At 35.4% G+C, this 24,156-nt stretch overlaps 1 protein-coding gene across 8 annotated transcripts in view; it reads right to left on the minus strand.

Moving 5' to 3' along the window:
- Nucleotides 1-24,156, minus strand: part of LOC133215119 (nipped-B-like protein) — a 170,960-nt gene that overhangs the window by 11,458 nt on the left and 135,346 nt on the right. For all 8 annotated transcript variants that reach the window (XM_061358885.1, XM_061358888.1, XM_061358887.1 and 5 more), the window contains 22 exons: nucleotides 22,111-22,342; nucleotides 21,265-21,416; nucleotides 20,047-20,127; nucleotides 18,802-18,902; nucleotides 16,958-17,096; nucleotides 16,677-16,759; nucleotides 12,903-13,035; nucleotides 11,909-12,052; nucleotides 11,065-11,154; nucleotides 10,616-10,830; nucleotides 10,415-10,517; nucleotides 9,434-9,532; nucleotides 9,192-9,338; nucleotides 7,834-7,968; nucleotides 6,409-6,507; nucleotides 5,226-5,279; nucleotides 3,869-3,977; nucleotides 3,164-3,300; nucleotides 1,504-1,644; nucleotides 1,116-1,209; nucleotides 852-1,006; nucleotides 501-591 (listed from right to left, as the gene is read on the minus strand). In XM_061358885.1, coding sequence (XP_061214869.1) covers nucleotides 501-591; nucleotides 852-1,006; nucleotides 1,116-1,209; nucleotides 1,504-1,644; nucleotides 3,164-3,300; nucleotides 3,869-3,977; nucleotides 5,226-5,279; nucleotides 6,409-6,507; nucleotides 7,834-7,968; nucleotides 9,192-9,338; nucleotides 9,434-9,532; nucleotides 10,415-10,517; nucleotides 10,616-10,830; nucleotides 11,065-11,154; nucleotides 11,909-12,052; nucleotides 12,903-13,035; nucleotides 16,677-16,759; nucleotides 16,958-17,096; nucleotides 18,802-18,902; nucleotides 20,047-20,127; nucleotides 21,265-21,416; nucleotides 22,111-22,342 — 2,734 coding nt within the window. The remainder of the gene's footprint in view (nucleotides 1-500; nucleotides 592-851; nucleotides 1,007-1,115; nucleotides 1,210-1,503; nucleotides 1,645-3,163; nucleotides 3,301-3,868; nucleotides 3,978-5,225; nucleotides 5,280-6,408; nucleotides 6,508-7,833; nucleotides 7,969-9,191; nucleotides 9,339-9,433; nucleotides 9,533-10,414; nucleotides 10,518-10,615; nucleotides 10,831-11,064; nucleotides 11,155-11,908; nucleotides 12,053-12,902; nucleotides 13,036-16,676; nucleotides 16,760-16,957; nucleotides 17,097-18,801; nucleotides 18,903-20,046; nucleotides 20,128-21,264; nucleotides 21,417-22,110; nucleotides 22,343-24,156) is intronic.

A 24,156-nucleotide genomic window follows, 5' to 3' on the forward strand; every position in this document is an offset into this window, starting at 1 on the left:
TTGTATGAATGGCAGTTAATGTACTACTGCAAGTCACTGAAATACCATACTAATGCCTTCAGATATAGAATCTATTTAGAAAGTTAAATAGAGTTAAAATGCTGAAACAAACTGTAATACCTAGACTATGACTACCTCTCAATGCCTCATCAAGTCTCACAGAGCACACCCAGTTGGTATAAACTACCAGAGTTCCCTTGACAGAATATCTGCTCCTACACTTAAAATACTCAGTTTTTCCAGCACATTTTCTAGGTGTTCTCTAACCGTAGCTTATGGACTGAAAAAGAAGATTGAGTTACAATGTATTTGCATATGGAGAAAAAATAACTTGCAGAAGTATGCAACTGGCAACTCTTTGACAACTTTTCTATAGGTGGTTCTCAAATAAAATATGCAGTCAACTTAAACTCCCTTGCCACTACACAAATTCACAAATTCCTACTGATACACATGGATTTTTACTAAAGCAGAATAATCAAAACTGTAATATTTCTTACCAAGGCCAATAATAGCTTTTGTTTGTACTTCTTCATCTGAATGCTTTGTAAAATACATCAGCAGTTCCAGTACTTTATCCTTAATGTTAACCTGAGCAAAATAAAACAAAAATAAGAGCTATTTGAAGATAAAACAGACTTTTTTAATCTCTTATGAAACCACAAGTATCAAAAAGAAAAGCAGAAACACCATCTCAGTGCATGGCCTTTGCAAAACCATGCAGTTAAAAATCAAAAAGCTGTATTGTATCCATTATAAAAAAATTAAATCACTAGATAAAATATGCTTTCACATTAAAATGGAACATTCAATATATCTAAGACATGGAAAGTAAATACAAGTTATTTTACCTTACTGTTGCCCTTAAAATCTTCATGATCAAAATCAAAATGCCGACACAGAGCACCAACAGTGAAAAGTGATCTAAGGAGTGCTGGTTTATTAGCAGTAAGTATTGTACTGTTTGGGTCTTCCTGGTGTTGACTTTTTAATTTCGAAAGTGCACCTACAGTAAGACAGAAGTTTTGAGCACAGTGTTTAGTCATAGTGTATCACTATGGTAAGACTTTCAGCCAAAACTGAAAAGTGAGAATTACATGCTGGATTTTACTTACCATAGTATCTATTAAAACAGGCCCATACAAATTTATAGTTTTGGGTGACCTTGTTCACAACAGCCCCAAGACAGCTCACACAATGTTGAACAACCTAGAAGCAAGAAAGAATAAATGAAAAGATTTTTGTGAAGTTATGCAGGAAAAAGCTATACTGAACTAAACCCAATGATCCAATAGATGTAATGTTCCTCTCCTAGATTGCTTCGAGAACCTGCTCAAACTCATCAAAATATAGCAATGCATACAGACTCCAGAAAACTAAGTACACTAATTTTTCATGGCTCGAGAGTAATCTTCATAATGAAGACAGACTTTTTAAAAATAAAAAACACATAATTTACAACATGAAATGGAATCTATGGAATAGTAGCAATTAAAAGCTTACTGTCATGCCGTATTTGATGATGAGTTTCATAAGGTCTTCCTCAATAGTGGCAAGAAAGGTCTCACTTGGGTGCTCCATTAGCGGCACTACAAGCTCTAAGATCTTTGCAACATTGCAGATCACCATGAAATCATTCTGGGTCTGAAACAACAGTATTTATAGTGTTCAACATTTCTGGTAATTTTACCTTAAGCTAAGTATTATTGTTATGTACTAACACCTAAAAACTCCGAACTCATGGAAGATACTTGGTAAAGAACTAAAACAGTATTTATATAGTTTACATCTGCTATTAAATTCCATATTATTATGAAAGCTAGTTTTGTTTTCTATGGAACTTTTGGGAAAAAAAAAAGTATGAGCAGAACTTCATCTCTCATTAATGCTGTGACAGAACTGAAAACTTTTGTTCCTGATTGGAGTCCTAAAATAAATCCTTTTCCTTACACATGCACACTACATAACGCACAACACGTGGAAGTGAGTGTCAGAAATAAGATGAAGCTGTGTTATGACTCAACGTGCCTTAAGCAAAATAGATAACAATGCGCACAGATGTAGGAAATACAATTAAAATGACCGGTTTGAATTATCATGACTGTACGTATTGTTAAGTGAGGAATCTATGGAAAAATATTTATTTGTTAAAGGCACATCCTGCTAGAAACTGACTTTTTTTAAAAATCTAGCCCACTGATCAGGATAGGATAATTCCCAAATTCTACTACCAAGCTATTCAACATATTCAAGGTGACAGTGGCAATTCTACAACTGATCTCAACCTGCACAAGTACAAAACCACTGTAACCCCCTAAATGGGTTGCAGCAAGTAAATCATCAGAAACCTTTTCCTACACTTTTTGATCAAAATTAGCTCTAAAAGTCTGTAATAAATATGTCAGAGAAATATGAATATGTCAGAATAAATATGTCAGAGAAAGCTCCAGGGATGAATGTGGAAAATGGTAGGCTATACCTACAATCTAAGCAGATAATTATTCTCGAGCCTGCCCTGGGCTGCATGATTCTGCCCTGCTCCTTCTGCTAGATGAGGGGGTTCATGAGAACCTTAACTGAGCAAACTATGCTAATCAGTAAGGCAGAAAGTGCTGCAATGTTTCAGAGGCCATTTTACTGCAGGGGACGGGGTTCATCATTTTAGTTCTCTATCACTTTTGTGAGCTAAACTGTTTTACAGGTGAATACAAAAAAGCGAGATAGGAAGTACAGAAGAGGACAGAGCAGGACATTTTTCTTCCGACAGATTTGCTCTATGTTAGGTCACTCTGTCTTATGGAACTGTACCTTTAGTCTTAAGTCTTAACATTCATATGTTAAATATGAACTACTTCTAAGACTGTGACTAGAAACCAAAACAATTTAAAGAAACTACTGCGTAACAGGTGAAAATCTGGGTATTACATCCTCAAGGGAAAAGGTCAGCACAGGTTTCAGTTTCACTTGGCTGTAAAATGTAGAGGGTAAGGAACAGTTTAGAAGCTACAGAGATCATCAAATTTACCTAGTATCTTCTGAAGCTAAGATGCCCGTAAGATAACACAATTTTAATTTTTCTTTTCCTACTTTCAATTGCATCAAGTATACAAGACAGCCATGCTTAATTATCTGGGGAAAAAAAAGACTGATTTTCTCTACTTACACTACATTTAGTGGTCAGGTATGGCTGCATGGTCATGGCATGTTTGACCATTAGCTGGGGCCTGATTTTGCTGAATAAGAACAAAGTGGTTATGCAAGCAACCAAGCGACCCGAATTCACACCTTTGTTGTCAGAATCTGCAAAAGATTAGAAAATACAAAAAAGATATTAAGTCAAAGTATATTTTAGCAATGAAAAATATATACCCTAAACATAATTTGAATTATCATTACCTTTCTTTCACGAGCAATACAGAATATTCCTATTAGATTAGAGAACAAAATGTTTTAACACTTACATGAGATCACAAAATATGTTAAGAAAGAAGAAAAAGTTCTTCAAAGATATCACTAGTTTTTAAACTATTTACTGTGCACAGAACACTGGTCCACACAATAGTTCGTATTACAACTGTGAAATATACTAATGGAAATAAAAGTTAACATATTTTGCTTTGGTTTTAGTGATCTAATAGCTTGAAGAAGTTACTCTGTTTTTGTAGTTAGCTAGTGAAAATTAGAGAAGCTTTACTACTACATAGTGCTCAAGAGTTCATAACGAACTTTTAAGTGAAAAATCATTACCATCAGTTTTGTAATAGGAATTCTATAACAGTAATTTTTGTGATAGTAATTTGAGCAACCACTCTTACACTGTCATATAAAATTCAAAGGATTTAAACTACTGGGTGGTAAATAATACTACCTGATAAAGATTCCTCATATTTGAGAATGTGCTCAACCAAATTGTCAACAAGTTGAGTACAGGCTTTCTTCACAGGTTTATATGAGGCATCCTCTTCTGACTTCAACAGCTGTAGAAGATGAAACAATGTGATTTAGTTTTAAGGGTAGCATTCATTTACACTGGATACATGCTAGCTTTATAACAATTACCACAGATACATAAGGATTTTACACTACAAAAGTATTTATTTAACTTCTCCGTGAAAGTTACATGGTGATGAAAAAACTAAGGGAAGTAAAAAAATCAAACCAAAATGCAAGAGAACTAAAGAAAAATTAATTGCAATAAAAAGCCAGAAAACTTCTGTTGATTCTTCCATTGGGATGAAAGTTAACTTTGTGTTTAATGAAATAATACAGAAAACAATAACGTAGTCATACTTGCCAGCAGTAAGAAAGGCTTTTAAAAAGCTTAGATAAAAAAAAGAAGAAATTAAAAAATAATGGCTTTGACACCAAGTAAAAACGTAAAACAAAGATGAAACAGAGTTTTATGAACATTTTAATCAGTTAGCCTTTTTCCATATGACTTTGGGTACTGAAACTGTGTCCATGAAGATCCTTTAATATCTACGTAGGACTGAGACCGTACTATAGCCTTTTTGTTCAGTGTAGGCATTAGGAGGCTCTGATTTACTTGTCCACCTATTTTATGGTACTTCAGACTAAAGTAAGATCGACAAGGTTTTCTAGTTTGAAAATTAACCAGGGCATACTTAAATAGGGCCTACAAGAAATCTGGAGTGGGACTTTTTACATGGGCCTGTATAGACAGGACAAGGGGCAATGGCTTTAAACTGAAAGAGGGGAAATTTAGACAAGACATCAGGAGGAAGTTCTTAACTGTGAAGGTGGTGAGACACTGGCACAGGTTGCCCAGAGAAGTTGTGGATGGATGTCCCATTCATGGAAGTGTCCCAGGCCAGGTTGGACGGCGCTTTAGTACCCTGTGGTCTAGTGGTAGATGTCCCTGGGCAGGGCATTGGGGTTGGAACTATATGATCTTTAAGCTTCCAACCCAACCATTCTATGATTATTCAAGTGACTATGAAATAAAAAACAAAATCCTCCCCAAACCAAGTAGTGAAGCATTTTTGAAACAGATGATACTGAAAGACAGAAACTCATGTCAGAGAGACAAAAGAGAACTGCACCAATGAAGACTGAAAAAAAGGTCAGATGTTTAAAGGGCATGATTTAAATTTGACTACTGTAAAGGACTGCTCTTGTAGTCTGCCTTCTAAGTGTTTTAGCACCAAAATAAATGTTAAAATTCTAAGAATAATCATACTGTATATTCAAAATTCATTACTTACATTTTGAAGAAGCTGTTCAAACCAATCATACCCCGTATCTCTACAAGCTGCCACCTAGAAGTATTTTAGAGAATAAGCTGGTTAATAAAAAAGGTATAGGAGGAAAAATTACTTCAATGCAGATGTCATCTTAGAAGACCATTAAACATGCATAGATAATATTTTCCTATGCATTCAGTATAATGTTTTTCTATCTCTGGAGATCAGAAACTTCTACATTTGAAAAATGGTCCTCACCATTTAAGTGACTCCAGAATTTATACTCCATACAAGACAAAACCTCCACATTCTACTAGAGACTGCTCACTCTAATGTAAGCCGAATTTTGGTTCTGTAGAACATTTTGCACAGATTAAAGCACAAATACAATCTTGATTAATCGGAAATGAACATGTGTATATACATGTACATGTGTATTTTTATTTAAACAAACCAAGCCTTCATTGGTATCGTATCTCAGGAACAGCTCTCAGGTACTCTAGAGTGTCTGGAAAAAAGCACACTAGACTACCATTTCTAAAAAGCACAATGAAGTTTAAATCCATAACTGCAAGTAATTTAGTGAATACTTTATTTGGTATTTACATCTTGGTGTAATGGATATTAAAACATCTCAGCACAGTGGTTTTTACACAACACATTTTCAGTACAAATTAAAGCATTTTACTTGAAACAGATTTTGTTATTTTGGAGATGTTTAATTTACTGCTCCTAAAAAGTAGATACAATTATGCAGATGCTAGTTTACCCTGACTGTGAACATAACCCTGTTTTTATTAGAACAGCATGTTAATCTTAAAAAAAAAATGTTATTAGCTTTTGGAGAAAATTTTCTTTTAAGAGACAACATCTTACTTAGGCTTAACTATATACTGCTACTAGCAATTACTGGAAAATGTTAAAGTAGAAATATGCTGTGCTTTAACCGAACAAGTATTTTATACAATCTGAATGCAGTATGGTTCCAGTTATTCTTGCCAGCAGATCAGTGAGCATTTAATGGTTCCTACAGCCTGTTCCATTGGATAAATAATTTTAGCATATATTCAATACCAGGAGATATAAAAAGAAAACCACCTGTCAGTCAAATTACTGTATTCTAAAAAACTACAGACCATATATCAAAGTACTAAAAGCATAAACAAATTTTGCATACAACTTAACTCAAATTTGTTTAACATACCACATCTGTGATGTTTAGTATTTTCCTCGTCATTGCTTCTTTGTCATGGTGTGGAGTTGGAGTAAACCAGAGCTTCTGGAATGTCTCATTTACTAATTTCTGAATGGAAAAAAAAAAAAAAGGATAAATAAATGTATCTTAGCACACAGGTATTATTTCTACTACATTCATATAACAGACTTGATGCGTGCCATTCAGAAGGAATTATTCAACTTAAGTGAGACTGCTGTAGGAAATGTTACCTGAAACGGACACACATCTACTGTTAGAGGAGTTATACTGACCTCTAAACAAATTTCCACAAAATGATCACTGGGACCTGATGCTACAGAAAATGGAGTTACCACCTTCCTTCATTAATCTGCATTCTACAGGACAACACAATACCCTGAGAAGCTGACTATAATAAGAAGATTATGATTTGTACTTCACTGCTAGCAGCAACAGTAGGTTACTTGGGAATTTTCGAAACAGCTGTGAAAAGGGGGAAGTTAAGTCTTAGCCTAGCATAGGAAGTATGTTCCCTTCCAGTGTTTCTGTATGGAGGAAAAAATGGAACAGAATGGGAGTGAACAAAATTATTCCCTAATAACTTATGAGGCATATAGTTCTAAGAAGCTCTCCTCATTCATGAAAACACAAAACATACATCAAACACAATGCTTCATTTTTTCTAATGTTCTTAGAAAGGAAAGGGGAATGAGAAGAGAAAATAAGGTCATCTTTCCCAGAAGCAGCTTGGATCCAGCTGTTCAACAGCCTTCTTAGAAAGCCACTTGATGTTAACATATCTCAAGTGGTAAAAAAAAATGCTGTAGCTGTAAAGTTTCAGATTTAAAATCCTACTGAGAATGTGATATCAAAACTGTTTTAATTGTGTTTTTAATTACCCAATAATGTTAAACTTATTTTTCCAGATCAAACAAAATCATCATTGTAAGGTTTATGATTTAACACAACTTAGTTTTTTGGCTTTCTGCATATATATTGCACAGAGCTACATATGATTACGTAAGTAAAATTTCAGGGGGGTATAACTGGTTCACTTGAACATTCAGAGCTAAGGCAAAATTAATAAATAAAAACCGAATTTGGCATATATTAACATCAAGTCCTAATATTGACTTAAAATTTATTTTGTCTGCAGAAAGAAGTTTTATATGCCAATTTTACGAAACCCTCCAGAAAATGATTTCTTATAATCTTCTGTTAACAAGAATTGAAAAATAAATAGAAAATAGAAAAGAAAGAAAAACAAGTCAGAGAGAATTTCAGAAAGCTAACACATCTGCTCTAAAAAATCAAAACTGAATAAAAATCATAAATACTGCAAAGGAGCAATGCGATTACTTCTTTCTTTTGGTCAAAATATGGAAACACTAAAATAATGATAATTAAAATCCTGAAGGATATGTTTTATTCTACCTTAATGCCTTCTTCGTCATTGACTCTCCGAATCATTTTCACACACATCTCTGTAATTTTGGGAAATGTTGGTTGTTCGATGCAGATATCTCTAAGTATCTTTATGACTCTTTTTCTGACACTGATACCAGTATCCTGTGAACATAAAAGCATTACACTATTGAAAACAAATCAGAAATATAAATTAACTTCTGTATTATATGAATTAATGTTTGAAGATTATCCAATTTGACTTGCAAAATTTATTTAGAAAAGGAGGCTAAAAATTTAAGGAGTGCATTTACATAAAATAAATAACTTGTACCATTTCATTTGCAACAATTTTAAAGGCTGAGTCCCCAGAATGCTGAAATGCTACTGTCCTCCACTTATACCCTCCCATCTAAGAGCGCATGATGTTGTAAATGTACAGTTCCACTTCCTAATTCAAGAGTTTAAAAGCTAGATGTGATGATGTCTCTTGCTACTTTGTTGGAACACACAAGATTTTTTTTTATATCTAGACTGTAAGACTTCAAGTCTTTGGATAAAGGAAATAGACAAGGAGATTCACTTTGCATTACCTGTTGAATCTGAATGTTAGATGAACGGCCTTATGCAAGTTCATATGCACATGAGGCTGCTTATCCCCAAAATCCTTCACTAACATGTTCTATCATTAACTATAGGAAAATGAGTAGTATTTGACAAAAACCTGACATGGATGCTAAGACCTAGCGTTATGTTACAGCTAAATTAACACCGTATTTCATCTGACACTGTATTTAATCTGAATGCCCAGATGAATAGAAACAAAAAACAACAATAAAAAACGACCAAACTTTTCATACAAAAACTCTAATAAGAACCCTTTTAAAACACTAAAAATAGCATAGAGGGCCCAAGCATTTTTAGTTTTTTTTTGTTGTTGTTGTTGTTGTTTTTTTTGTTTGTTTTTTGTTTGTTTTTTTGTTTGTTTTTTGTTTGTTTTCTTCTCTTTTGGGTTACAAATGGCATCTTTAGATTACTGTGCTGTAGGTCTTTCTTCATCACACTACTGAACTGCTACCAATAACCCGTATCTCAGGCTTCAGAGAAGTGGGAAAATTCCTCGTTTCACCTAATTTATGTCTTAATAATGGAATCAACAGGAATGTACTTCTTGATCTGACGGGGTACAATTTTTTACATATGTGTGCCTTTTGATATAACAAACCCTCACAGGGAAAAAAGTGGTACATTTTACAAGGCTGATCTTGAAAGCATGACGCTCCCCATTAAACAGTAAGATATAATCCACTCTTGGGATCATCATTCCATAAATCAGTTAAAACCAAATTTTTCATGCCACTTATCATTAATATCACAAGTCACCATACCAATATTCTTTCGATCAGCATGTCATAATACTGCTCAGCAAGCTGAGGACGACAGAGCACAAATCTGCCAAGCAGCTCCACAGCTGCTTCTCGTACACTAGTGGAGTTATCCATTAACCGTCCATGAACACCTCGTTGCATATCCAGCTGAAAAGATCAAATGAAACACAGATTCAAAATAAGACTGATTTGAAGTATGACAGAAGAATGTATGTGTATAATGGATATTTTCTTTTTTTTACCCTGGCTAGAATACTGGGGTCTACAGCAACAACCTCAGACAAACACTTCATGGCTTTTGTTCGGACAGCAATTGCATTTTCACCAAGTACACGCAGAATCTAAGAAGAGACAAAAAAAACAAAAATTCAACTGTTTTGTGGAGGTAGTAAACAATTCAACATGCAAAAATGCAGGCAAACAGCATGCAAACAACTTAAGTAAAATACAAGTATCTGTCTATTAAAAATCAAAAGTATCTTCTCAGATGGTAAAAAGATGCATGCAAATGAAGTTACATGGCACTGGTAACTGAGTGTGGATATTTATTACATTTGCTACATCTATAAGACTGGTCCAAATGGGATTTACACAGGGTCAGTATGTTCACTTTACGTGCTATCATTTTAAAATCTACTTTTGTCATTCACTTGTGGTTTTCACCACAGTTCTTTCAACAGAAGAGTTGGACTTAGGCACTGTAATTTTAAGAATGGCTCTTAACGTATGTAGATCAATATAAGTAACACAACCTAAACCACTACTGCATGTCACCATGCCAATATATTAGCGTTCTCCTTCCAGAGAAAGGAAAGAAATTATACTGCTCAAACAACACCTTCCAAAGTGACAGTAACACGCATTGCAAGTAATTGATAAAGCTGGCTTGTATTTTCTAATCAAATTAAGCTCAGTTTCATGAGTTAGTATTACCAAACGAGCATGCTATGAAACTGTGAAAGGGCATACATATAATTACGACTTTGCCATACACAGATGGGCAAATAAAATAATGCATGTAAAATCTGACATACAAAATGCATGCAAGATAAGGAAACAAAATTACATATGTCAGAAATACTTAACACAAAAGAACATGGTGTTATCACGGCCCATTAAATACTTGTGCTCAACAATGAACAGATACGGCACACTACCACAAAAGTGTTTTGAATCAGAAACCAACTGTGCTTCACTGTACTAAGACTTCTGGCACAGTTTACCTGTGTTAAATAAATATCGAAGCTCTGGGCAAACGGCCTCATAGAGGCCAAGTAGCGAACAATCAAACATGCATCTTCATAGTCCACAGTATCAGAATTCATCCTGCAACAAATTCCATTTGTTAATTAGGATATGTATATAAAAAATATTTACACATCAAATGCATGGCTAATAAAGAAATAAATAGTACTGAAACATACTTTAATGTACTGAACTGAGATGGAGCAGTTTTAATGATGCTGCGAAGAAACTTTTTGCGACTTTCTGCCCTATGCATGATTTGTCCTGTGGTCTCAACATCTTTTGCATGATGAGTTCCTTCAGATGAATCCTCATCCTTCTGAGATTTAATTGCTTTCTCTGTCTCCATAGTTGTATCACGGAACCACTGAGCTACGTAAAACTTACGAGAAAACTAAAAAGATATAGCGGGATGCATAGAAAACAGAAAACGAAAATTAATAGATTTATAATGACATTAAGTGAATCTAATGCATCAACAATATTTTGAAAACATAATCAACAGTGTATGTGTTTGGGTGACAATTTCATTAAAGCACTAATATGCATAGTAGAAAAACACTTCATTCAGTACATGTTAACTAGAACTGTTTTCATATACATTTGACACCAGAAAGCTGAAATTTACCACTAATGATGCATCAGTTTCTGTGTTCTCATCCAGATAATCTAGTAAAGCCTTTTGCAGCTGTTGAATTTCATCTTCTCCTCCTGAAACCTTTTGGAAGGAGAGAGAGATATATAAAACAAAATACTGCACAGTGATAATTATAATCTGAAAATCTGCATATCCACATATAACATACACTGAAATCAGTTGCTTTGATAACTGAAGAACGTTAACAATTTTTCAATTACTTATAAACTGCATGGAGACTGAAACAAATTAGACAGTGGCTCTAAAGTCTGAAAAAGATTAAGAGCAGAGTAAGACTGTTTTTAAAACAGACTGATTTGATTTTCATTCTATGATCTTGTGTGAAGACCCTCTGTCACAGAGGGTAAAAGAAGGGCTGAAATCACACAGAGCAAACTAACACAGGGTTTAAAATAGAGAAGTCACCATTAGCTGACTTACCAATATTAAATACCAAAACAGCGAACAGTTAGCAGTTCAGAAAAAAATGCATAGCGTCAATATGAAATACACAAGCCCACATTTTTAAAAGGACACACAGAATCTGAGATTTTCTCATCATATTATGTACTCCACAGCACTCAAATGCATAAACTGCTTTGATAATTGTTGCCATCCTTGCAAAGTTGAAGAGCTTTAGCAAAAATGCAAATACAAATATGCACTCTCTAATGAAAAAAATATGCAAGTCCTATTAAAAGTAGAATGTATTTCATTCATAATTATGAACAATGAAGACTAATTTTCCACAATGCCTCTTATACAAACATCTTCAAATGTTTAATATTTTGAATGGATACACCTCAAGCCAGGTGTCATGGGATCTTCCACACACCTGCTTAAGGATTCTTGCTATAGATCCTTGATCCATTTTGCTAGTGACTGCATCTTTCCTCAGCCTTGCAGCTACAGTTCCAAGGTAGTCAAGTGATGCAACTCTTAATGCCATTTCTGTAGATTTGTTACTGAACTGGTGAACCTAAGAAAACCAGAATAAACTGTTAAAAACAAATAGTTATGCAGCTGAGATTCTTCTCAGAAGAGATTGCTTGATCTTATTAAAATTCCACTTATCTCCTATGCTGCATACAATTACGTAATCTACTATTACACCATTCATTTTACATTACTCTTTTCCTTCAAATACGTCTGTTAGTACTGTATCTCTTCAAATATGCTTGTTAGTTTTGTGGGGTTTTTTAATATGTATTTTCATAAATAAACTGGACAACATGCAATAGCATCGATCTTAAGCACCATAATTCAATTTCCTCATTATTCACGAAAGTATGAAGAAAGCTACATTTCATCAAGAACAGGACCATAAAATAATTTCCAAGAAACACCTCATACTGAAGAACAACTCTCAGGAAACATGCTGACAAAAACATTCACATTCTGTAATTATAAGTAAATGCTATTACTGGTAAAAACCCTAACTACTTACTTAAGGTTCTGTGCTTAAAGGTATAGTCCAGAGAAGACATTTAACATGAATAATTACAGCCATTAGTCTGACTTTACTTCAAACCAATATCTATACTTACTAGACTCTATACGGAGGCAATTTTCATGTTGAAAATGTCACAGAATAGTGGAAGTGGATTTCCATTAGGAACTGTATACATATGACTTTTAACAAGTTCCATATCAGTGATCCCTTAACCCAAATTTTATTATGTATGTATTACATAGTAGTGATACACATAAGAAAATCCTTAAATGCTGTATGTGTGCCAACAATCAGAAAGCATTCTTGAAGTTCAGATGAAATGAGTCTTCATTGTAGTAAGAAATTTATGTAACAGTTTAAAACAAGAATCCCTTACCAATAGCCTTCCTAATAAGCTAAGTAGCAACTCTGCAGCTGGCCATTCTGGTTTATTGACTGTGGAAAGAAGATCTTGAATGAAGTTCTCAAACAGTGGTCTGTAATCTTCTTCCCCTTGTTTACTGCCACACCTGTTTAAAACACATGCATTCTGTAAGCGAATTTAAGAGCCATTTAAGCCTTTTTTTCTCATGTCAACAAAAGTAATCCTAAATTTAATTAGAAAACCAGCTTTCTGTAATTCTAAGAAATGTGTCTGAAATGTGTTCTATTCATTCAGAGAAATAATTAAGTTACCACTGCAAGTTGCACTGCAAGTAAGGCAGCTAATTCATGATAGTAGAATTTTGTTCCTAAGATTTTTTTTATTTATTGCTTTGAGTTAAAAGTCTGCGTTAAATTCGAGGGACAATGTACATAAAATTGTGAAGCTCAAGATGGCATGAGCTGTTTACATTGCTTAAGCTTGGTCTAATATATCTGACAGTGATAAGATGTCTCAGTATTTTGTTCCACAAAGGTTAAAATCGGAGTGCAAAAAAACCCAAAAGATAACATACCTGATGAGAGTCTCACTTACATTTGGCATTCCCAACTTTAAGAATACCAGAACTATGCAGAGAGAGTACTATATGGCTATTAAATAGCCTTTCAGCTCAAAAGCAGAAATTAACACAATAAAAACCTCAGAACTTAATTCTTAGAAATTCATCGGTTACTCAGGCATATTATGTTTTCTTTTAATCCCCGCTGAGCTACTACTGACATTCCCAACTTAATGAAAGTAATTTTTAGGGTTTTTTATATCTTTGTCATTCTGATGACTGAATGAATATGGTTTCACCACTTCAATATTTACTTGGCCTTCTCTTTCAGGCATCAGATGAGTAACAGGCCCCTAATAAAGGGATCCTACATGAACTATCAAACAATATTCTCAAAAGTATAAAGAACTCTCTAAAGGATTTCTGTTCCATAAACATTTTTGTCCAGACAGGTATCTCTCAAAGGGCAGGCCTCTGAGGGTTCTATACAGTATCTTGAGATATATATAACTTTATAAGTAGGTATTTTTAACAAGAGGAATTAGAGATGTGTGCACATCTATGGACATATGATATAATAGGCATCACAGAAACATGGTGGAATGGCTCCTATGACTGGAGTGTTGGAATGGAAGGTCACAGGCTCTCCACAAAAGACAGGCCCAGCAGACAGGAAGGACCAGTTGCTATTTGTCAGTGATAGGCTGGAGAGTATGGAACTCTCTCTGGGGACAGGCGATCAGCCAACAGAGAGTTTGTGGGTCAGGGTTAAAGGGAGAACAGCAATGGGAGACATTACTGTGGGGATGTTACAGATCACCTGATCAAGAGGACTGATCAAGAGGATGAAGCTCTCTATAGACAGATAGAAACAGCCTCATGCTTGAAGGCCCTTGTCCTCATGGGGGACTTCAACCACCTTGATATCTGTTGGAGGTACAGTATGGCCCGGCACAAGCAATCCAGAGAGTTCCTCGATTGTGTGGAAGACAAATTCCTTCTGCAAGTCATAGAAGAGCTGATAGGGAGAGGTGCCATGCTTGACCTCGTGCTCACTAACAGGGAAGGGCTCAGTGGAAATGTGACACTCCAGAGCAGCCTTGGTTGTAGCAATGACAAGACGATAGAGTTTAGATCCTCAGGACAGTGAGAAGAATGTAAACCTGAACTTCAAGAGAGTAGACTTTGGCCTCTTCAGGAACCTGCTTAGTAAGGTTCCATGGGATACAGACCTAGAGGGCAAGGGGATCCAACACTGTTGGCTGATATTCCATGATCACCTGCTACAAGCTCAGGAGTGTTGCAGCCCAACTAGAAGGAAGTGCAGCAGCAGGGCCAGGAGACCTCCCTGGATGGATAAGGTGCTGCTGAGGAAACTCAAGAGGAAAAAAAGAGGCTTATAAAAGGTGGAAGCAAGGATAGGCGGCCTGGGAAGAATACAGGGATGTTGCTCAGGAAGCTGGGGACCGGGTAAGGAAAGCTAAGGCCCAGTTAGAATTAAACTTGGCTAGGGATGTGAAAGATAACAGAAGGGGATTCTATAAGTACATTGCGAATGAAAGACAAGACTACGGACAACATGGACCCTCTCTGGAAGCTATTGGGAGTACCGGCTACCCTGGAGTTGGAGAAGGCTGAGGTTCTTAAGGACTTCTTTGCCTCAGTCTTCACTGGCAAATGCTCTGACCTACAAACAAGTCTTGGAAGGCGGACAAAGAGATTGTGAGAGTTAAGACCTTAGGCCCACTGTAGGATGGATAACCCAGGGAACTACAGATCAGGCAGTCTCACCTCTGTGCCTGGCAAAATCTTGGAGCAGATTCTCACAGAAGGCATGCAAAGGTACAAGAAAAACAACAAGGTGGTTGCTGACAGCCAGCATGGCTTGAATAAAAGGAAATCCTGCCTGACCAATTTGGTGGCCTTCTATGATGGGACCATGGAGCTGACGGACAGGGGTAGAGCAGTTGATGTCATCTAGCTGGACTTGTGCAAAGCGTTCGACAGTGTCCCACACAACATCCTTGTGTCTAAATTGGAGAGACATCAATTTGATAAGCAGACCACTTGGTGGATACAGAACCAGCTGGATGGCTGCACACAAAGAGTTGTGGTCAATGGCTCAATGTGCAGCTGGAAACAGTAACGAGCGCTGTCCCTCAGGGATCGGTGTTGGGACCAGTCTCGTTCAACATCTTTGTCGGTGACATGGACAGTGGGATTGAGTGCACCCTCAGCAAGTCTGATGATGACACCAAGCTGTGTGGTTCAGTTGATATACTGGAGGGAAGAAATGCCATCCAGAGGGACCTTGACATGCTTGTGAGGTGGGCTGATGCCAACCTTATGAAGTTTAGCCATGACAAGTGCAAGGTCCTATAGCTGGGTTGGAGCAATCCCAGGCACAACTACAGGCTGAGCAGAGAAGACATCCAGAGCAGCACTGTGGAGAAGGACTTGGGGGTGTTGGTCTATGAGAAAATGAACATGAGCCAACAGTGTGAGCTTGCTGCCCAGAAACCCAACCATATCCTGGGCTGCATCAAAAGAAGAGTGACCAGCAGGTCGAAGGAGGTGATCCTGTCCCTCTGCTCTCGTGAGACCTCACTTGGAGCATTGTGTGCAGATCTGGTGTCCTCAACATAAAAAGGATAAGGAACTGTTGAAGCAAGTACAGAGAAGGGTCACAAGGATGATCAGGGGACTGGAATCATCTCCAGTATGAAGATGGGCTGAGAAAATTGGCACTGTTCCTGGAGAAGAGAAGGCTGCGCGGAGACCTCCTAGCAGCCTTCCAGTATCTGAAAGGGGCCTATAAGGATGCTGGGGAGGGCCTCTTCATTAGGATCTGTGGTGATAGGACAAGGGGTAATAGGTTAAAACTTAGAACAGGGGAAGTTTAGACTGGATATAAGGAAGGAGTTCTTTACTGTGACGGTGGTGAGGCACTGAAATTGGTTGCCCAGGGAAGTTGTGAATGCTCCAACCATGGCAGCGTTCAAGAGCAGGTTGGACAGAGCCTTGGGTGAGATGGTTTAGTGTGAGATCTCCCTGTCCATGGAAGGGGGGTTGGAACTAGATGATCTTAAGGTCCTTTCCAACCCTAACTATTCTATGATCCTATGATTGTATTTATCACTGCAAAGTAGTTACGTTTGTGTTAAGGTATGACAGACTTTACTTGGAGTTGGTTTCATCAGTACACTAGAAAATGCAACATTACTTACTTTTTAAGGAAAATAGAAAGGAAGTTTTGTGCTGTTCTCATGGCGGTTTCGTATGAATTAGTAATAAGCACATCTTGATCCACCTAAGAATAGCAAGACATATTTGTCTATTATTTTAGCATACACAGAAATATGATTCCAGATTAACATTTCTAATACACAAAAAAGTTACAGTAGATATGAATTTATAATATTTAATTACCAGAGCACCATAGTAAAGTATTATACCTACAAACACACTGTCATTCCTGCACAAAAAAAAAAAAATTAAAATATCTTACTTTCTTGTTTGATTCTTCCTCTGAGTTAGAATCTTTTTCTGCTGATGGTAAGTGCACCACACACTGAATAAGCTGCAGAACTAGTGCTGTTACCATCTGAATATACATAGGCTCTCCATCAGTGTCACTGCTGTTTAACCTGTTAATAGGAAAAGACAGCATTAACACTAAAACTAAAAAAAAAAGAAAAAAAAAAACAACAAAAAAACCCCCAACCCAAAAAACTAAATCTTTTTGATCCTAAATGGTATCTAAAATTATTACCACAGCTAGAAATCTGTGTTCTAGACATTTATTTAGTAATTTGTTTCTCTGTTATGGTTAAAACAAATCAGAAAGTTTCTTTTCAGGCAGAAGAGATGAACTGACATAGCCTCAGGATGGGCTATCAGAGTGTCTGTGAAGCTTAGCAGCAGAAATTCTACAGGAATATTTAATAAACTGAACACCTACATGCTAAGGCACTAATAGGATTATAATGCATAAGGCCGTATCAATTTCCAACATAACACCAAAAAACCTCCCCAAACTGCTCCCTTAACAACGTATTTTTACTTTTATTGCATTAATATAAATATAATTTATTATTCTGTATTATATTTATTATAGATTATTTAATGCATATGAAATGCGCAACAACAGAAAATAGTGACCATGACGTGGACTGACTTCTGGGAGAGTCCACGTTTCTCCTGTGAGAAATAGTATGACATTTACTGCCCTTATACACATGTACACCATCTACTGCTACCCTTAACAACATGGAAGTGGATAATCTCTGACATATTTCCCTCCACATTATCGATTACCTATGGGGCACAACGCAGACTGTAATTACCTTTATGAAGTTATCTTTGACTATTTTTAGATAGAAAAACTTTTTGAGCAGATTTTGTGTAAGTTGTACCCTTCATGTCTATAGCCAGTTAGAGAATGCCCTTTAACAGATGAGAGTTAGGGCTCTGCAGATGAAGAGTGCAGTCACTGTGGACCAGAGATAGCAATTCCTTCTGGCACAAATCCTAATTCAAAGAATGTATACCTACCATTTATGCTCCTATTCTTACCACCCTCTCATTTGCTAGTCTCTCTGATATCTATAACCAAAGCAATAGGAAATACTAGGAACAAGCACTTAAGTTAATGGCAGGGTCACTGAATTCAAAGTTTCAGTGTATTTTTTTTTCCCCAAATATTTCCTTTCCATCCACCTGGCATTTGACAAAACATTTAATTGACTATTTGTGTCTCTGAGGGCAAAACGTATGCAAGCAAGGAGCAAAATCAACACCAAAACCAAAAGTTTTAGAATAACTTAAAGTGTCTCAACCTAAATTTCAACTGAAATCTAGTTCAGGTCAGGCCATCTCTCAGACTGAACCTGAAACTATACTATTATTCTGAAGATACACTGAAATCCAGTGGGAGGGCTTAAAAGACACAGTGAGCAGAGTAGTTCCTAAATGAAATTCATTAGAAGAGATACAAGACTGATTTTCATTCTTGAAAGAGTGCTCTATAACTTCATACAAACAGAACCAAAACACTTTTTAACAAAAGAACTCTGAATGCACACAAACATTACAGTCATTTACATCCTTAGACAAACAATAAGGTATTTTTGTAAGCAGGCACAAACATGATGGCATAAGGAACAGTGATTATTACAACACATCCATCAGGCAATTTTGCACTTTTTTTTTTTTTTTTAATACCAACTTGTAATAAAATACAGCTTGTGGAATCGCAGATTTTTAAAGCTGTTAATCTTGAATCTGAAAATCCGGTATCTACAAAATTTAAATGCTGCTGTCTACAAGTTATTAACCTATGTCAGAAATTACCTGAAGTTTCTCAAACTCCTCTTGCTAGTTGGTAGTCTTGCAAGGGAAGTGAAAATTTCTTCTAGTATTAGCTGCCTATGTTTTTCATATCTGGAGAACACCTATTTAATAGTTACAGGATTGTTAGCAAATTGTTACACAAAATACCTTTGTGTAATACATTAAATATAAACACACTTGAAAAATTGTTCAAATACATTTGAAAAATTATACATTTAAAAAGACGTTTAAAAATACATTTCAATACATTTTAAAATGTATTCTTAAATATTTCTTAAATACATCTAAAAATATATGCAAAACCACACATTTTACATGACGCTTACATGAATTGTAATTAATGCATATCTTGTTCTTAAGGTATTATTTTGGTTTTTCAAAACAAACATTTCATTATTTTTTTTCAAATCTAGATTTTTTAAAATATTCAAATAACACTAATGTCTGACAGCTCTCAAAAATCTTGTATATTTTAAGAACTTTTGTGAATGGTAAAATCCACTGTACAAGAAAGTCAGTGTAATACTAAGCTTTCAGACTCCTGTCCAGAGCAAAACCCTGTGGTAACATAAATTACATGAACGTATGTACTGCTGGAGAGCACATTTGAGAAACAAGTTTTACTTCATATCGTAAGCTTTAATATTTGCCTGAAGTGACATTTCATGAGGACAGGATAGTAGACTTTTCCTCTTCTTTTGTTTAGGCAGAATAATGGAGTATATCATCCACACAAAGATGGAAAACTCCCATTTTAAGAAGCACATCTGTGTTGTGCTGAATTTTTCCAGAAACAGTACTTCATCTGCCCTATGAATTTTTCACATAGATGGCTATTTCCACATATGAGGAAATAAACTGATTCTATTACATAGGGGTACTCTACCAGTTCTATACTTTATTCCATTGAATAATTTAAAATTTTAACATAGGAAATAAGGAAAACCACATTGCTAAGATTCCTTAAGACAAAAACGGACAGGTAAGAGGAAAGGGCTTGTATTTCGACTTTAAATGACACAATCAAAACTAAGAAGTTCCTTCCTATAGAGTACTCTGCAAACAGGGGCAGCTTGGGCAGACTTAATACTGTCCTAGATTGTGATATTAAACTGTAAAAACATTCAAGAATAACATTAGTTCTAATCTCAAATTCTATACCAGACATAAAATACAGCAAATGTAAATGCCCTAATAACTCTCAGTAGTGCAGGAACGTGAAACCACAAATTAAGATGTACTTACTGCTGTCACTAACTTGATGGCACATAACTGTAGTTCACTGACATTTTCTACAAAGAAAGGTGTTATTCCCATAGATGATACCTGTCAATGGAAATAAATTGCTGTAAACATATTTGACTAACAAACTTTTATTTATGCAGTTTCACAAGCAGGTTGTTCATTCAGCATGTAAAGTAGTCAGCAAGATGCATTACTTTCAAGTAAAGTTATAAAAGGATATTAAAGCACAAATCATGAGAAGTAGTTGATAGAACTCGGGTTGTTTAGCCTGGAGACAAGGAGGCTCAGGGATACCTCAGAACTCTCTACAACTACCTGGAAGGAGGTGTTAGCAAGGTGGGGGTCAGTCTCTTCTCCCAAGAAACAAGTGCTAGCACAAGAGGAAATGGCCTCAATTCATGCCAGGTGAGGTTTAGATTTGACATTAGGAAAAACTTCTTCATGGAAAGGACTGACAAGCATAGGAACATGCTGCCCAGGGAAGTGGTGGAGTCACCATCCCTGGAGATATGTGAAAGACCTGTGATGTGGCACTTAAGGACATGGTTTAGTAGTGGACTTTGCAGTGGTAAGTTAATAGTTGGACTTGATAATCTTAAAGGTATTTTCCAACCTAAATGATTCTATGATTCTGTTCTGTGTATGACATAATTCAATTGCACACATCAAACTATTAACTTTAAACACCAAAAACATTATCAGTAATCAGAAGAGATGCAAAACATTAATACCACATAACCCCCTCACCAAAAATATCTAGAAAACCTGAGTTATTTTATCTTGCAGTTAACAGTGCTGAAACTATAAATCACCAAGTTAAAGCATAATGGTGATTTATATGCTTTAACTTGGTGATTTGTTAAATAGATAATATAGATGTGGTGCTTTGGGATATAGTTTAGCAGGGCACTTGGCAGGGTTGGGTTAACATTGACCTTAAAGGTCTTTTCCCACCTAAACGATTCTATGATTTTACATTTTAATACAATCAGGTTAAACTTTATTTAAGTGTACAAGAAAAGGCATTAAAGATCTCAACATTAAATGCTCTCTCTTGCGGATTATCTATTACACAACAAACTAGTCATTCTGATGTCAGTAATTTCGAAGTTTATACTGAATTCATACTTTGTGTCACTGAGACGATCATTCTTCATATTCTCTCTGGGAAAATAAAATCCAAACATTCTCAGACAGAATTTTTCTGATAAAGCTTACCTGAAGAATAGTCGTATCAGTAAGAAGCTGTATCTCTAGCAACTCTGACAAGCTGCTGACAATATCGCAAACTTTGTTATACAACATCACTATAACTCTTTGCTTGTGGGTGGAACACTTGGCACGTTTTGCTTTTGAGCTTAAAACACCACCTAGAAAACAAGAAACATATTCAAAATTCTTTTCAACGTTTCACATGAAATACAAGAAATACGATATTTCTAAAAAGTGCCCTCGAAAAACTGGATAACTACAGCCTTTGCAAGAGCAATTGCTCACAAAAGAAAAACTATTTAGTAGCATCAGCTGGAAAGTAAGTAGTTCACTATACTAATTTTTTGTAACTGCTCTAAATTCTGGATCCAAGGTTTTTGAAAAGGTTCTTGCAGTTGCATATCTGAATCTAAAGGTACGTATGTGACCACAAAATGTTGAATGTTAAATAGGTTTCACTGAAATAAATCATTATATACACAGAGATAATGTCTACAAAATGAATCATTCCTACATATACATAGAAGTTGAATTTCACATAAACTTCTAAATACCTTAGTCTAAATACTTCGGTTACACTGAGATTATTACAGTAGAACAAGATTATGTATGAGTTAAGTTATTCACAGGACATATTTCATTAATTGTTTTTTTACTGCATACTTCATCATCCTCACACTAACACAAAGCATTAATTTACAATGCTGTATGTGATATGGAAGAATTATCAGTATAAGAGTTGCATATAAAAACCTTATTCCAGAAAGTCGTATCACTCCATCATCATACAGTAGATGTGTTTTGGTATTTTTTAATGTGGAAAGATTTAAAAAAGTTTCTTAGCATACTAACCACCATGAGGATCCACTCTATAAACAGGATCATACTGAGGATAGAGTGTGTTCTGCAAATGAAATTTTGTGTATTGAATAACTCTTTCTATTACGTCCTCAATATATACAGCTTTAGGCATATTTGGTGATGTCATAATATTGATAGCAGTAAGACAAGCATCAGCAGATTTTGTCACTCTTTCCATAATAAGATCTCTCCATAATCTTTCCTCATCTTCAGTGTCATTGTTCTGTAACAGGCAAGAACAACAGGATAATGTGAAGATGTAAAATTTTTATACTTACCAAGTAAAAGATAATAACGTTAAATTAATATACTTACATACATGCATGTATAAAATATTTTATTTTCTTTTGGATACAAAACCAGCTTCTTTTAGAAATCAAGTAATGTTTGTATTATCAGCAATATGTTTGTAGTATGGCTCCCTAGGATACAAGTCTTTAAAAGCCTCACTGTATTTTTCTGCTAGGACACAAAGAAGCTTTCTGTATATCATCTGGAACTTCCCACTATGAAGGAAGACTGCTGTCCCTTAAGCAAAATCTAAACTCATTCATCCAGAGTTTTCTTCAGTGGCCTGTGCACACCAGGTGCTGCTTTGATCAGTCTAATTTTTGCCACTAGAGGGAATTCTTACACAAAAAGATTGTTACAAGTTACACAAAACTCCTAAGTACACAATCTTCTCTGCTTCACTGGCCAGCCTACCAATGGTTTTAAAACTTATCAACTACGTCTGCTTTGATATAGCACACGGCACAGAATCTCTGCATTACTGTTTGTCGAAGTTACAAAACCACATATGCACTAAGCTAATTGTGACCACCCAGCAGTACTTAAATATTGTAAAAACATTATTTATAGCAAAAGTAGGTAGAATTCTTCATAGCTTCTCTGGTGCAGATATAACCCACAGGGAAAAACAGCCTTTCTTGCCTGTTTGACGTCATAGTTCAAAACCGCTAGCTTCCCTTGTAAAAATAAGAGCTTGGTGAAACCATATCAACTTTTTTCCCTTTGGGGTAAGAGAATCTAAAACAATATCACAGTGCATTATAAATATAATATTTGTAAAATAAACAGAAATCTGAAAATCAGGAGATCCCTATAAAATTCTTGCATAATTGGTTTTAAGTCATATGTCCTTACCCAAACGTGGCTTAAAAACACCCCCAAAACTCCAAGTAGTTTTAAATATTTTTTTTTTTTTTTTCATTTCCTTCATTAGTTTTGGAAACTAGAAGAATACACGAGTGCACTCCTGCCTCTGGAAAACATCTTCACATGGAGGTAGGATATCTTCACTAAATTAAGCTTAATCCTTAGTAGAGGTTTTCTTTGCCATAATGATTTGAATCATCTTCAATACATTTGAAGAAAAATCTAAAACTTTTTTGGGTAAAAATTGCTTTTTTTTCTAATCAAAGCTTTGTCTCTGAATTGCAATAGTTGGGACGATTTAATTAATTGCTTAATAATCTTGAGTTTTGGTATAAAAAGCTAAAACAAATTATCACTTTAAAGCCATTTGCATAAAGACTTAGTGAAACAGATCAGGCAAGCCAGCTTTTTGTTTTCTTTTCACTTATTTTTCGTATTGCTAAAGACATTCAGAACTGTATAATGAAATTTTGAAAACCCTACAAACTATCTAGATGAAAGTATTTAGGTATAAAAAATGTGTCTCTGGTTTTTATTTGCAAGTTCAAATTCTTCCTATCGAACATAAATAATTACTCTCTATTTATACAGACAAAACACTTTTTTTTTATAAAACTCAAGAACTCTGTTCTTGCTAGAATATTATTTTGACTAGAAAGTGTAGAAATGAATATGTAACATGTGCAATATCTCATATCAATATCATTAAAACGCTTAAATCCCCATTTATCTTAGGTGTATCATGAAAAAAATGGGAAAATCATAGAATGCCTGATAGTTTTGTTTACAGTGACAATTTTACCTTTGTGGCATAATAACAGACCTAAATAAAGTTTCATTTCTTAATGGTCAGGAGAATACTCCCCATGTGAAACCTCT

Source organism: Neopsephotus bourkii, unplaced genomic scaffold, assembly GCF_033783945.1.
Source record: "Neopsephotus bourkii isolate Nb327-2 ecotype Australia unplaced genomic scaffold, CSIRO-AGI_Nbou_v1 NB_952, whole genome shotgun sequence".
Taxonomy (NCBI): domain Eukaryota; kingdom Metazoa; phylum Chordata; class Aves; order Psittaciformes; family Psittacidae; genus Neopsephotus; species Neopsephotus bourkii.